General features: G+C 37.9%; 2 protein-coding genes and 1 long non-coding RNA gene across 15 annotated transcripts in view; 1 reads left to right on the forward strand and 2 right to left on the reverse strand.

Annotated features, from left to right (window-relative positions):
- The window catches only part of LOC100879726 (uncharacterized), a 448,351-nt gene extending 437,432 nt beyond the window's left edge, over positions 1-10,919 (reverse strand). For 9 of the 10 annotated variants that reach the window (XR_013038691.1, XM_012284086.2, XM_076533367.1 and 6 more), the window contains exon 1: positions 7,036-10,919. Coding sequence is in view for 9 of the 10 variants with exons in the window: in XM_012284086.2 (XP_012139476.2) it covers positions 7,036-8,435 (1,400 nt within the window). In the remaining variant the exon portion in view is untranslated. The remainder of the gene's footprint in view (positions 1-7,035) is intronic. The other variant, XM_076533373.1, reaches the window with a different exon arrangement.
- On the forward strand, positions 932-11,227 carry LOC105662393 (uncharacterized). 3 transcript variants are annotated; one of them, XR_001095923.2, is made up of 3 exons: positions 932-1,586; positions 1,671-1,754; positions 2,458-11,227. It is a non-coding gene; the product is annotated as an uncharacterized LOC105662393 (long non-coding RNA). The 3 variants fall into 3 exon arrangements; XR_013038692.1 differs by having other exon boundaries at positions 934-1,754; positions 2,458-6,203; positions 6,315-11,227; XR_001095898.2 differs by having other exon boundaries at positions 932-1,754.
- Positions 11,228-12,069: 842 nt separating this feature from the next.
- Droj2 (DnaJ heat shock protein family (Hsp40) member A4-like) lies at positions 12,070-15,496 on the reverse strand. Of its 2 annotated transcripts, none has more exons than XM_076533375.1 (5): positions 15,325-15,496; positions 13,429-13,617; positions 13,045-13,339; positions 12,633-12,972; positions 12,070-12,554 (listed from the first exon to the last, which is right to left on the reverse strand). In XM_076533375.1, the coding sequence occupies exons 2-5, from the start codon at positions 13,558-13,560 to the stop codon at positions 12,119-12,121; spliced, it is 1,203 nt and encodes a 400-aa protein (XP_076389490.1). In that variant the 5' UTR covers positions 13,561-13,617; positions 15,325-15,496; the 3' UTR covers positions 12,070-12,118. The 2 variants fall into 2 exon arrangements, with proteins under 2 accessions (XP_076389490.1, XP_003699212.1); XM_003699164.3 differs by having other exon boundaries at positions 13,429-13,620; positions 15,325-15,495.
- Positions 15,497-15,573: the final 77 nt, after the last annotated feature.

Below are 15,573 nucleotides of genomic sequence, written 5' to 3' on the forward strand. Positions count from 1 at the left end.
GTATTTCTAATGAATTAGGAAGGTTTTATTCTGCTAATTGAAAGCCATATTTCGAGCGTATCTAAAGAAAAAACGAATAACGCGTTTGAATATTGAAACAGTCATCAGTAATGGTCGAACAATTACAAAGGGGGGAACAACTAATAACTGGTTGAAGTGCTCGTGTTCCATTTACGCGTACTTAAACAGGTATCGAAAACGTCCACGTTAATGACTTGTTATACTATTATGCAACTAGGTTTCGAGATCATTTGGCAAACCCGTTGTTTTCAGTCAATAATCAATGTTTAGCATGAAATTCAGTACAGTGTTATAACTGGAGACGTTGAAAATGTGACGCAAAAGAGAATTATACGAATTGAGGTTATAGGAACCTTGAATTATAGATATGTAGGGGTTTAGGAATATAAGAATATAGTGGTGTGGGTATATTGGAATTCAAGATGTAAAATGGGGGATAGAAGTAATTGAAGATGTAACAAAGTGGGGATGTAGGGGTTTGGAGATATAGGGGTTTGGGGATATGGGGATTTGGGAGTTTAGGGATTTGGGGATATAGGGATTTGGGGACATAAGGATTTGGAGATATAGTGATTTGGGGATGTAGGGATTTGGGAATATGGGGATTTAGGAGTATGGGGATTTGGGAGTATGGGGATTTGGGAGTATGGGGATTTGGGAGTATGGGGATTTGGGAGTATGGGGATTTGGGAGTATGGAGATTTGGGAGTGTGGGGATTTGGGAGTATGGGGATTTGGGAGTATGGGGATTTGGGAGTATGGGGATTTAGGAGTATGGGGATTTGGGAGTATGGGGATTTGGGAGTATGGGGATTTGGGAGTATGGGGATTTGGGAGTATGGGGATTTGGGAGTATGGGGATTTGGGAGTATGGGGATTTGGGAGTATGGGGATTTGGGGATGTAGAAATCTAAGGATGTAGGAATATGGGAGTGTAGGAATTTGAAGACATAGGAATTTGGGGATATAGGGATCTGAGGATGTAGGGCAAGAATTTGAAGACACAGGGATTTGGAGATGTAGAAATCTGGAGATGTAGGAATGTGGAGGTATAGGGATTTGGGAATGTAGGGACTTAGGGATATAGGATTTCAAAAATATAGAAATTTGGGAATATAGGAATTTGAGAATATAGAAATTCAAAAATATGACTTCATGAATATAAAAATTTAAAGCTATCTAAAGAATCTAAAAATACAAAGATAAAAATCTAAAGACACAAACACAAGGATTTAAGTAAAAAAATATTTCACAAACCACTCATATTTTTAACATTATGTCACTTTTTTCCAGAGAATATTCGCAACAATTTATGCAGAAAAATGTATGCCATTGCCGTTGCGAAACCAAAGTTTACCTGCATATTTCCTTTGGACTTACAAAGAAACGAAGATTACGTCCTCCCCAAAAGGAACTAAAAAAACAAACAAGTCATTCAAACGACCTGAATTCTGCTGCTCGTATAAGCAGCGAAGTTAAACAATTTTAATGATCAAATTAATTGCTCCGTTTTATACAGATAAGCAATACTTTGAGATTTACATGGAAGATTTAAGAAGTACATAGTAAGTTCCCGTGTTTGAGGAAGAAGAGAAATAAAATAGAAATGAGAATGTATCATGGACAGGTAACGTTTAAACGCATTCCAGGTCGTAGAATGGAAACCGCATATGGGATTATCCTTTACCGTGGTACAATTACAAATTTCATGCTGGCACTTAACGCTATGCAAAGTAAGTATCCGAATGAATATTCAAAATGTTCCAGCAAGAATAATTGCAATTCCAAGTGTCTGCGCTGAATCTCGTAGATTGCGTCGCAACAGCGCTAATTTAAATAGATTTACATTGAAAATAATCGTGCCGAAACATTCATCGAATTCGATCACGTATAATTGCCAATGATTTTCTGTTTAAAGAAAAATTTTATTCAACTTTTACAAATAAACAAATCATTTTTATTAAAAATATTATTGCAAGAATGCAATGAAGAATTAAGGATTATGTATTTTCTTGCAAACTTAAACTTAGCACAAAAGTACTTAACGATAGGTCATTAAATTGCAATTATATAAGTGTTAGTTTGTATTTTTATGTCATCAGTTGCATTAAGGAAGTAATGCTTTCATATTGGGTTGTATTAGGTAAATACTATTTTATGATACTTTTATTATAAATTGTCTTCAGCGAATACTATTTTATAATTCTTTCAGATCAGTTCCATTAAAAATTCATTTACATATAAACAGCCTAATATAATATCACTTACACTTCATATAAACAGCCTAATATATTCAGTTGCACCCACCAATATCATCTTAAGAAAAAAGAACTAACATTAATCATTAATTACCAATTTATATAACAAAAGTTGAAATAGCCCAAAATGTGAAATAATAAAGAAATGTCAAAGATGTCATTTGAACCGTCCCGGTAGGTCTAACAGCTAGGCAGCATTTACGGTTTCGACGTAAATAACGGGTGGCAGATAGCAGTTGGATGATAGATAAAAAAGAAGAGAAGAACTCGCAGGCAGAGCAGACGGGAGAAGAACGTGAGGGCTGAGCCCTTAGTTAATACGAGACAGGGAATGCCGGACAAGAGAAGAAGAAGAAGAAGAAGGGAAGGTTAGGGGAACGAAGTCCGGACACCTAGGAGGTATGTACGAGCAGAGAGAACGAAAAGAGACAACAGGCCTGTAGGTATTATAAATCAAGAAGAGGTCCGTAAAGGGAACGTCGGTGGCGAAGGCGAAAGAAGAGCGAAGAAGAAACTCGCGATGGAGGACGAGGGGAAGGTACACACAGGGGTAAGGGATAAGGGAAGGCACGGTCGTACATCACTGGCGGTATTTACGACGTACCATCGTAAATCAATGATCGCACGAACAGCGCGGTTCAACGAAATTCCTCTTCCCTTCCTATATGCTCTCCCTTACCTTTCATCCCCTTCCTTCCGACCATTCCCTCGCTTCCTGTACACGGCCCGATGTGAGAATCTGTCCAGCCATACATCGCCTCAGACGACGGATGCTGAAGTCTAAGAATCTTTGAAGGAATCCTTGCCCTTACAACCGCCCAAGATATATCGACGAATTATCCGCCAAGACAAAAACAATTTGTCTTCGGTATCAGAATTTTCGAGCGTAAGACGAATTCATCGGCCCTGCTCGTTTCCTAAGGCGATTTATGCAACCATCCTGCCAGATTTTATGTCACGTTTTTAACCCCTTCATCTGACGCATAGTTGTGGCGCTCTGGATTATGGCCAGACTGCAGTTAACTTATGGCTACTCATGGATCGTTATCACTTTGGGAAGCTTTAGGAAGTTTAGCTGAATTTTCATTCTTTACAGATGGATTTTACGGGACTGTTCTTGTAATCTGTAATGTGAATGTGTATACTGAGATTGTCCCTAGATCTGTATGCTAAGGTTCTTAGATTTCAAGTTCATAGGTTTTGGGATTCCAAAATTCTGAAGTTTCTATGTTTATAGGCTGCTAAATTTTGGGGTTCTGAGATTCCAAGGTTCCAATATCCCAAAATTTTTAATTCCAAGATACCAAGGTTCCAAGATCCCAAGATTCCATGAATCCAAGATCCCAAGCTGATCAAAATTGCAAGGTTCTAAAGATTCCTGCAGTTCCTAAAGTTTCTGAGGTTCCCAAGGTTCCTAAGGCTCCAAAGTTCCAAAGATTCCAAGTTTCCACATACCCAAGACTCCAAAGTGCCTAAACTCAGAAAATGAAAAAATTCTCAGATCCCAAAATTTCAAGATTCTAACATTCCAAGATTCCAACATCCACAAAATTCTAAAATTCCAAGATTCCATGGTCCCCAATAACTAAACTTTAACTCTCAGGTTTCAGGACTCCTTAGATCCCAAGATCCCTATATCTCCACATTCCTATATCCTCAAATCCCTCTATCCCTCTAAGCCCCTACATCTCTACAATCCAAATCTATGTCCCCATAGAACTTCATCCCTTCATAGTTCATCAACCTTGACCTCCCATCAAATAGAAACCACAAACCCGTCTTCCATAGACAAGGAAGTCAACCCATAAGGTTAACAGTATTGAAACTATTTCACTTTTCTCCTACCAAGTACTAAATATCTACTCTAACCTACTTCATAATCCTAAACCAACAGATTAAACCGTATCGTTTAGCATCCTCCCACGCTGTTAACGAGGAGCCTCTTCCGGTTCGACACATTTGGTAAACAGAAACGAAGCACTCGAAAAAAGTTACAGAACGGATCAAAGCGACCGTATGCCTCCCAAAGAGAGGCAGAAACGTAAAAGGTCAGTTGCAGGCTGCGAAGCATTGTTTGTCGGGGCCCTTTAAACATCGTTTAAACCGTGACTCTTGCCAGGCCAGGAAGGATCGTTTTAACGAGGTTTGGGACAGACCAGGTCAGATCTGGCGAGGCACGATTACGCCACGAGGCGATGCCCTTTTCAGCGTTACAGGACACCTCGAGGAATCAGCTTCCCTCGTTCGACACAAAGGTGGATGTATCTCGTCACAGCTGATCCCGGGTGATCCGTAGAAAATCACGTTGCGAGATTGCCGGGACCCCTGTGCCGAGTCATTCTCCCTCGAGGAATCCTTACATCTTTTCGCGTTGCTTGCAAAATACTTGGGATCGGGTGGATTGATTTTTGATCGCTTTTTTATGGGAGACGCATCAAATGGTTTCAATGATTTTGGTTCGTTCTAGGACGAAAATAGGAGTATGGTTTTTTAACACTAAACATACCGGCATGTAATGTGTATTTAATTTGAAATTAAAAATGAAGTTCAAAAATAAATAAACGACGAGGCATAAATTAGTACACACATTTATTCTTTATCTTGATGAAAATCAACTCTGATTTCAAGGAATGTATTTTAACAAAATGTGTACCTTATAGTTAGAAACTTGTGGAGCGGTCATTTGACCAGTTTGGTAGTTTTAGTGTTAAATTTTAGGGAATTGAACATATAGAAACTTGGAAATTTAAAGATTTAGAAATGTAGGTACTTGAAAAGATGGAAACTTAATAGGATCTGGAAAATTAGGTATTTGAACATTTGGATATTTAGGAGTTTGGAAATCTGGAAACTTAAAAATTTAAAAATTTAGGGGGCTTGAAGACTTAATGATTTGGGAATTTGGGGAATGGAAACTTAGAAACTTTAAAATTTAAAAAATTAATAAATTTGGAAATTTGAGAATTATAAACTCTAGAAATTTGGAAATTTGGGAATGTGAATATGTGAAAATTTGGGAATGTGAATATGTGAAAATTTGGGAATGTGAATATGTGAAAATTTGGGAATGTAAAAATCTGAGAATATGAGAATATAAATATGAGACAATTTTAGAATATAAAAATGTGAAAATTTGAGAATGTAAAAATCTGAGAATTTAAAAATGTAAAAATGTGAAAAATTCAAAATGTAATCATCTGAGAATGTGGGAACATCAAAATCTGAGAATTGGTAATGTAAAAATCTGAGAATGTGGGAATATAAAAATGTGAAAATTTGAGAATGTAAAAATGTGAGAATTTGGGAATTTAAAAATCTGAGAATGTGGAAATATAAAAATATGAAAATTTGGAAATGTAAAAATGTGAAAATTTGAGAATGCGGAAATGTGAAAATTTGAGAATATAAAAATGTAAAAATTTGAGAATATAAAATTCTAAAAATTTATTAATGCGAAAATGTAAAAATCTGAAAATGCAAATAAGGCATATTGCATCCTAACATAGTACCATACCTCCTATGAACCCAACAACAAATTAATTAATATTTAACAACACATTAATCACTTTTCGTCCAGTAGTCGCCAACGTGTATGATTTCCGGTCGGTAAAGTGTTCAAAATAGAAGGCAGGGAACATGCGATGCGTACCATCTTTGCAGAGACAGCCGTAAAAAAGGCGCGGTGAAAAAGATGAAAGTGACCCTCGAACGGACTTTGAAAAGAGCCATAAAAGTACAATGAGGGGTTAGAAGGAAGACGCCTTCGCTTTTCCACGTGCTGGATGATGACAGGAAAGGGGGCGTTCAACGGAGAGCCCAGAAAATTCGTGTTTTTCACTGAGACGTCGGAAAAAGATTACAAAGGACAGAAAGGGGACGAAACCTTTCTAATATCTTCAAGATCCACCGAGTGTCTTTGCTTAGGTGATGAAACTTTCTCACACTCGTTACATTCAATGCTTTGTTATCGATGCGAACGTGAATTAGTTGTCTCTTCTTTGTTAAGTATTAATAACTTTTTTTTTATTATTTAAGTTGACTTGTACGCAGAAAATATCGCGTGCTCGAGCCTCTAACTTTTTATCCTAATTTACTGGTCGCTTTGCTAATCTTATTTGCTCGAACTGGACGCATTTAATTCCATTAGTGAAATTAAAGTTCGAGCTGGAGCATTTAACTGCGGATCGATGCTACTAACCCGCAAAACCATTAAGATAAACCTTGATGGCGAAGTCAATTCTGAATATCGCGATATCAGAGAACTTTCTGTGGCCTACTCGTTCCATTTCTTACAATGGATAATGGATACGTCAATTCGACTATCTTTTTGCTTACGGAATAATAAAATCATCATTTGTAAATGAATTTTTATTAAATGCATTGAACTTAAAAATTGTATTAAGTATAACATACTGAAATATTATTAAAAATATGCGTCTAATGTACGTCATTTTTATCTTGTTATACATACACATATAGACTGCACCAAAAGCGTACTATACCAAAAAAGTTTGACACTTGGCGGAGACAGCGCAATGACAGTTCCACTCGCATATCATAAAAATAAAATAGAGTTCCTCCATCAACTTGCTAATATTAGAAAGAGAAAAATCAACTGAGGATCATTGAATTCAATGTCTCACGTTTTGCGCAGTCTATTTCAATATGTGTACACATAAAAAAGTGGCATCTAAATGTACGAAAAGTACAAGTTCAGCAAAAACGAGTAGGAGAGAAAATCGAAAAGGAGACTCACCTGATATAAATGATGACACCGTTGGTACATATCCTTTTCCAACCACGTGGCACGGTAATCGTTTGTTGCTGTTGTTGCGTAATCACTGCACTACCGTTCATCGTCAGCACCACATTTTGTTGCACGGTATTGTTATTATTGTTAGAACCGTTGATACGCGGCAGTGGCGGCTGACGCGCAGCCTGCTGCGCGCACGAACCACCGCCGTTAACCGACGCGGTAGACAAACCGTCGTGTGCCGATTGACTTTGACTTTCAGGACTGCTCAAGCTACTATAGGTCGACGATTCACCGGTATCGGATCGAACAGAGTCACAGCTAGTCGCACCACTACCACCACTACCGACAACAACACTACCGCCACCACTGATACCGACGTTAGACGACGACGAAGAAAGCGACGAGCCGGCCTGGTTATCGAAACCGTCCTGTTGCCGGCTCTTCTCCTCCATATTGACGCGTTGCTCGACACTATCGCCTTGAAAAACACTCGACGACGACGACGTTTGAGACGTTTCGTTTCCCTGACGCGCGTACGCGGCACAAGCGTCGTCGCTCAGAAGACCGACGCAACCCTCCCCGGAATTCCCTTGCACGATTCTACCGCTGTCGCTGTAACCGTCTACCAGTCTTGCACCAGGAGGATAAATCTCACCGTGAATTCTCGACGACGGGAATAATTTGTTGGGTACCATATCGCTTCCGTTTACCCTGCCAATCGGCTCCACGTTGTTCGCCGCGAGACTCTCGGTACCACCGCTCGAATCGTTTTCCAGCGGGCTTCGGTTCGTTGGATTTTTGTTATCGCACGTCGACACCGCGCACGTCATCGTCGTGGCCGTGGGCGTACCGATCGCTTGGACCAAATTGGTCTGTCTATAGAGTAAACCGTTGTTCGCGACGATCGTTCCGTAATCCTCTTCGTCTTCCGCGTTACCCGTGGACAAGGACCGCGCCGATCGGCTCGAGTCTCCGTCGGCGGACGCATATTCGAGCGGCTTCAACCGGCAACAGTTGTTAGCCGTGCCTCCGACGACACCGCTGTTATCATTACAGTATATGGCGGTTTTGGCGGGAAACGTCGTCGCCGCCGTCGCCACCTGCGGCGGCAAAATGCCGGCGTACGTCGCCTGCTGCGGAGACTGATAGCCAACTGCGGTAGCAGCAGCAGCAGCGGCGGCGGCATTCTGACCGACCGCCGTCGCGTACGCAAAATTCTCCCCCGAAACGTAGACTAGAACGCTATTCTGTTGAATTCCTTGTGCGTGTTGAGGATGCACTTGTTGTTGCTCTTGCTGTTGCTGGTGCTGTTGTTGTTGTTGCTGTTGATAATGATGATGATGATGACCGTGATTCGGGGGAGCAGGGTGCGTGGACGGCTGCTCAGGCTTGCCGGCCATGGTCCAGGTCCAGCAGCGCTGCAAGTAACCCCGACACCGACATCACTGGAACGCAGGTTGTACGCCTACGTGGAGATACCTCGAGGTCTTGCCGCATCCTCCGTAAACGGGAATAATCAGGCGCTTGCCACTGCCGAAATCCGCCGCGTTCTTTCGATCGTTCTTCCTGGCCACGCACGCTCGCCGATGCTTACAATCTCGCAGCTGTCGTCGAGGTTCTCGTTGCTCCTCGACATCCTCGGCTTCACCGCGTAGGGCATGCCAGATGAGTAGTTCACCAGCTGTTCTTACCTATTCTCCTTGATTATTTTTCTAGTTACACGTATGTTCACGAACGCTTCTTTCGCAGCTGATCGCCGCCATACGATAACGGTGTCAAGATTTTGAAATTGGAGAATATTCGACGGCGACAGACACGCGCTATTCAACGGTCAATGTCCGTCTAACCTCTCCTTTACCATCGGTGCACTTTACTGATCTTGTTAAATTCTTGTGAATTCGAGCTTATGATAAATATTTTGATGTTACGTTTTGTTCTTTGAACGGTTAAAAAACGTAAAAAAATAATACGGTGATTTTAAAACTCTTCGTTTGGTCAATGTATTTTCATTCTGAAAACGTATTTTCTTTAACGGTATTAATTGATGTTTTTCCGGGAATGTTTATACCGGATCACAGATTTTTTTCATGAATGAGCACCGTGTAATGGAGAAATGATTTATTTCAAGGATAAAAATCATATTTGCTTAAATAAATTTGGTGGCACTTATAGCAGAATGAACGATAAAAATGAATTCCTTGAAACTCTCGTACGCTGCACCGCTTTGATGGACAACAAGCGAATAACACTGTTTATTAGGAAATTGCGCTTCTGCTTTCATTCACAAGGTCGATTTATGAAGCGACAGCTCACTCGTTTGTCTTATTCACCAATCCAGTTGCGCCGGAACAACACAATGGGGCCAAGCATTCAACTAACCTAAACTCTCGAACACGCTGTTACTCGTGACGCGTGTAGATTACACTGAAAAATTATTTTGGCCGTAAGAAATATCTCGAACGTTGCGGATGCCGACGAGCAACGTTTCGGTCGACTTTGGTGACGAAACACGACGCTTATGAAGAGGAAATATTTGAACGTTACAAGAAAGTCAGGTCGTTAAGGTCGTTGTGTCATTGCCACGGTCCCGTCGCGTTATTCGCGGTCGCAGTTCTGATTGCTCCGTTTCACATGTACGCACTTTTCAACGAAAGAACGATGAATGACACACAATTGTGTCATCCATAAGCCACTGTCACTGAAAAAAATACGATACTCCAAATCTTCGTTCACACACTAAACAAGAAAAACCATCATCTCCGGCACTGAATAAATTAAGGTTAATCGTGACCGAGCCACGACTTGCTCGATCGGTAATGGCGCGAATGCACTCTCGGTACAAAAAACACTTTATATTGCCGTAACAATTCGCGTTAAATCGCACGGACGGACGTACGTCGTGTTATGACGCTGTGTCATCGTCACAGCAGCAGTAGCACCACCACCACCACCACCTCCACTGCCTCCACCACCACCACTAGTATTACCACCACTACCACCGGTCGCGGTTACGAACTCGGGTTAAGTTAACTAACCCTCTTCTCGACTCGAACACCTGCGCGGGCCGCGCTCATCGTTTTCACCGAACCTCACTTCTTGATCGCATGGAAAACGTACGCTTGTTATGTTCTGACTAGCACAGTTGCCTCGTTTTCTTGCACTGATCACTCGTCGCCTGACTGGTAATCACTTTCTCGTATAAAACACTGCTTCGACACGGGCTACTGAACGAAACTTCATTCTGCAGATGCTATGCGTACGCTGTTTTCGCGTAACTGATATTGGAAAAATATGGCTCCCTCCGCATACCCAGAAACCTTTGCGGCATCTCGACGGCTGGCTTTCGGCCACTGTCGTATACGCACATTACAAAAACATCGACCCTCACTGCGATTATATCGCCATCGTTAGGCTATTCTACGTAACTCAAAGGCACGTTAACATTGTTACTTCCCATGAACGATATTAAATATACTTAATTCCCCTCTATACGTTCACGATGAAATACTCTTTTCAAAAAAAAGAACAAAAATTGCTATAAATTATCATAATGTTGAAGAATTATAAGTTCCATAAATGTAACACTAAAACGTGGTTTAAAAACGGAGAAAAATAATTCTGTTGAACGATAAATGAAATAAACACTTAATTACGTCACATGTATGAAGGATTAAAAGGTCAATTGCTGTAACAACGAGTCTTTGTATATATTTGACATTTTACTTTTTCCAATTTATTTGAGACGATTCAAAAACGTACTAATCAATCACCAATTTATCTATAATAAATAAGATTATAATACGCGTCTATTTAAATTTGCTATAGTAATTGCGGACGAGTACATGACCTCATATACAGTAAATTATGTGAATGTCGAAGGCGTATTTAATTTAATGCAGATACGATCATTAAAATGGACATTTGTTCACGCGCATTACCGATTTTCAAATGAACAAAGTACGTTTCATTCGGAAATGTTATACAAAAGCTTACTAACGTTGATAAATAAAATTTTTAGAAAATTAATCATTTTCAGTTCCAGCATTGTAATTATAAGCAAATATTGGAACGTCTTTATTACACAAATGAGTTTTGTGAATACGCGCAGTTCACTCACACACATACACAGGAACCTGTTTTTTTTTTTTTTTTCATTTTAATTATAATATTGATTGACAAAATATTATTTTTACGTAGTCATACGTCGGCAATAAATATCTAAACGAAATGAACATTATATGTAATGGAATATTGTCCCCACAAAAAAAAAAGAAAAAAAAAGCGGATCTCGATGTTTGGAATTAAGATTACGAAAGATGTTATACAATTTATTTCTAATAATATAGTACGTTCATCACATTATTTGCTGTTATCATGATCAACGTTACTTATGTCAACATTAAATGAAATTCTGAAAGAAATATAAAACACCAAATAATTTAAGAAACAACAGAATATTAGAATACGGATAATGTATTAATTTCTTTCGACTGTCTAATTATACCTCTAGCATTCGATATGCGCGTATCAGTGTTGAGAATTGCTAACTATTCATTATAAAGAAATAAAATCACAAATAGACGAAGGTAATTAGAATGTTTAGCATTATGTGATATAATTGATTATGTTTTCTGTTCACTACTAACGTTACACGATGTTGCAGTAGATGCTGATTAAATTCTTCTTTCTTATCATTGTGTTTAATGATAAGTACATTTTTTAATACTTTTCTACAGCAAGCAATGAATTAGTTGTAATCAGTTTACTCGTTTCCACCAGAATTTGTAGTTGAATTCAGGAATGATGATAAATGTATCATCGCTAGTGCTAGCAACGGTCTCCTATACAATTCAGTATTTGCGTATGATCTTTGCAGAGTCGTTGGTGATTCCATAAGTATGGTTTTCACGGTGGTGCACGTGTCTAAACGTTTCTCTCAGGTTCTTTTCGTTCATCTTGAAGAACTTTTACATGCCCGCATTTTTCGTTCTTCTCTTAATACATACGATCAGAATCGAGCGAATGGGACAGAAGTTTAAAATGAAAGAATGACCATATTTATTGTAAAATTGATGTAATCGTTTTAATGTGTGGCACATTGGACTCGCGAAGGACCTCCTTCGTCTTCTTCGTAAGCTTGTCGCTGATCTCTTCGCCTAGCTTCTTGTTCCAGATCCAGATCTAGATCCACGAGAGAACATTCTTCCGCATTATCTGGAATTATTGCCTCTTCTCTTGGAGGTAGACATTGTTCAAGCGTTGGAATAACAGCAGGGTCTATGGTTTTTGGGAAATTCACTACAAATTGAATTATAAGTCTGCCATGTGTAAAGGGATCTTTGTAAACAGGCATTCCCTCGTTCAAAATGCACTTCAAATCTCCATATTTTATAACTGTTCCCGGATACGACGTTACTACCAAATTTCTATCGTCTAAAGTACGAATAACTTTCTGGAACCCACATAGAGCTTCTACTAGTTCTAGATGCATCCTCATAATTAGATCATTGCGCGAACGCCTATAAAAAAGTACATGAGTAAACATGTAATTAATGCATAACATAATACCATTCAATTAAAATTACTAGAATACTGACTTAAAAACTTCATGTTCCTTTTCTTCAAGAAGAATAACGATATCTCCTGGTTCATAGTCTGGTTCTTGATCACCCTCTCCACTAAAAATGATTTTCTGCCCATCTACCATGCCTGGGTCAACGTGAACTTCCAAAATTTTCCTCTCCCTTACTGTTTTCTTGCCACCACATTGTTTACAACGATCACGCGGATTTATGCGTTCTCCTTGACCTTTACAGTCTGCACACATACTCTGCAAATGCTGCAGCATTCCAGGTCCTAGCTGTTGTATTTGAACTTGCATACCAGTTCCATGACAGGTAGTGCAAGATTCGACAGCCCCTTTCTTTCCACCAATACCTAACATAAATATAGGAATATAATTCTTGTTTTTACATCAAAAATTGTAAATGAATAACATTAAATGTTTACCTTCACATTTATCACAAATAACGTTCTTTTGTAGAGCTAACTTGCGAACAGTGCCTTTGTACAACTCCTCCAACGAAACGGACAATTGATGCATAACATCTTGACCTTTACGTTCTCTCCTTCGATTGCATCTTCCGAAACCTCCACCAAAGAACATATCAAAAATGTCCATAGGCGAAGAGAATACATTGCCACCACCACCACCTTCTTTCAAAGCTTGTTCTCCACCTTGATCATAAATTCGCTTCTTTTCAGGATTCGATAATACTTCATATGCTTGCGAAATTTGTTTAAACTGTAATCAAAATGGAATTTAACAATCTACTCGTCATATAAAGTAATTAATAAGTTCATTGTAGTTAAACAAAACAAAATGCTACTAACTCTTTCTCCTTCATTAGGATTTTTATCAGGATGATATTTAAGCGCAAGCTTCCTATAAGCTTTCTTCAAATCTTCCTGTGCACATCCAGGCTTTACACCCAAAACATCATAGTATGTAGTTTCCTTTACCATTTTCAATAATTTGTTCCTTACTGAATCTGCTCTATATGTGGTATACTAGTTCTGCTCCTGCTAATAACCAAATATACCAAAAACTTATTGTCATTTTTGTCCACATAACATTTTATGTAGATATATAAATTCCTTAAATTATTTAATAAATTTAATTTTGTACACATATTATTATTTCTGACACTGAAATCATAATTACTTTAATTATTAATGATTTCATTAAATATAATTTTATTTATTTTACAAAATATAGTGCAGTGTAGTGTGAATCAAAAAGAACAACTACCTTCACTGGATAAATTATGTTTCTATAAGATTTTAAAATTTTTGAAAATGTTACTTATTTAATTGCAATAAACCTTTAAATAATGTAAATATAATAAATGTAAATAAATACTTGAAGCAAACATAAATTAGATATTATATACTAAATGAATTTTGAGTACAAATTGTTATATGTATTGTGTTTATATATTTTTTTGACTATCTACTTATTTAGAGCATATTATTGATCAAACCTCCTTCCTGGAAATAATTAATTCAATTAAAAATTCAAAAGTGCTATTAAAGATTGGTCATCATTTGATTTAGTAATTCATATAGCGTCATAAACCTACTAAATAAACATACTGAATTTAATTTAAAAGTCATTATGTATCATAAAGATTCAACATAAAAAATCTGACAGCAAAAGTTATATTTTATGTAAAATATATTTTACATTATAGTAAATATCTTTGTTTTACGTATGTTGCAAGATATAGCAAACATATCAGCAAATTATAACGCAATTTGAGAGCAGAAATATATTGTAATGGCCTTGAACTTCAAATACTTCTAATTTTAATTACATAACACAATTAAAGATATATATGTATAAACAGTTTTTTTATTATGAAACAGTCATAGTTCCTATAAATAATTTGAAGTTATAGAAAAATATTCATATTAATATGTAATAGAATTTGAACTGTACACTCTCGAAAAGTCCCGTATCTTGTATCCATGTGCGTCTTTGGTTTCAAAATGGCGTCCACATTCACTTTAAGTTGGCGAAATATAATTAATTGATATGAAAACGGAAATTACATTCCGATTTCAATGTTTCATATTATTCATCGTGTTATGAACAAAGAATCAGTAAACTTTCTAGATCTTTCCGCTATCTCATATACATATATACAGAAGCTTGAACTACCGGTTGAAGATCAGGTAAAAAAAAAAGATAAATGCTAAAATAAGATTTTGTAAAACAAAAAATTGATATTGATAAATAATTTAAATTGTGTAAGTAAAAATAAAAATAATAATTACTAGTTAATGCAATTTAAATGACAGATATACTTTGCAAACTTCAACCACGTTTTGTACTGACAAGAGTAGGGCAATAGGAACATCCACCATTTTTCAACGTAAAGTGCGAGTCATGGACGAGCATAGCTTACATGATAAAAATTCATTGACGCGTATTTCGTAATATACAATATGCTGAAGCGTGTTCAATATTATTATTCAACCTTCAGAAGTCCACTGCAAATTTAAGAATGGTTGAAGCAACTTTAAATTTCTGACGATATTCTCCAATATCGTCAACTAGTCTCTTCTTACTTGGTTCTGAACATTTAGCGCTGTGCAAATCTCTATCTTAACAAAAATTCACCGAGCTTGCAATCGATCGCACGGTTCAACAACGAAAATTATAGCCGTTCGCTGCACATTCTCTACGATATTTTTCTGTTCACGTTGATTTGCGTACGATCTTACCTGTATCAGCAGAAAGTTACTTGTGGAAAATATCCGTGCGTCGGAAACGCTCGTCTCACTCCACGTAATAGTATTTGACGAACTGTTGCAAGCGCATAGAACTCCCACCAATATTACAGTTCGTATCCGTTCTCGAAACTTCCTAGAAGAGTAATGGACGTTACTCCAAAGAGAACCAATCAGGTACACTGAGGACTGTAGTCAGCGCCAAATATAATTACGGTCTTTTTGGGAATGTCTGAAATGTGT

This window comes from Megachile rotundata, chromosome 7, assembly GCF_050947335.1.
Source record: "Megachile rotundata isolate GNS110a chromosome 7, iyMegRotu1, whole genome shotgun sequence".
Taxonomy (NCBI): Eukaryota; Metazoa; Arthropoda; class Insecta; order Hymenoptera; family Megachilidae; genus Megachile; species Megachile rotundata.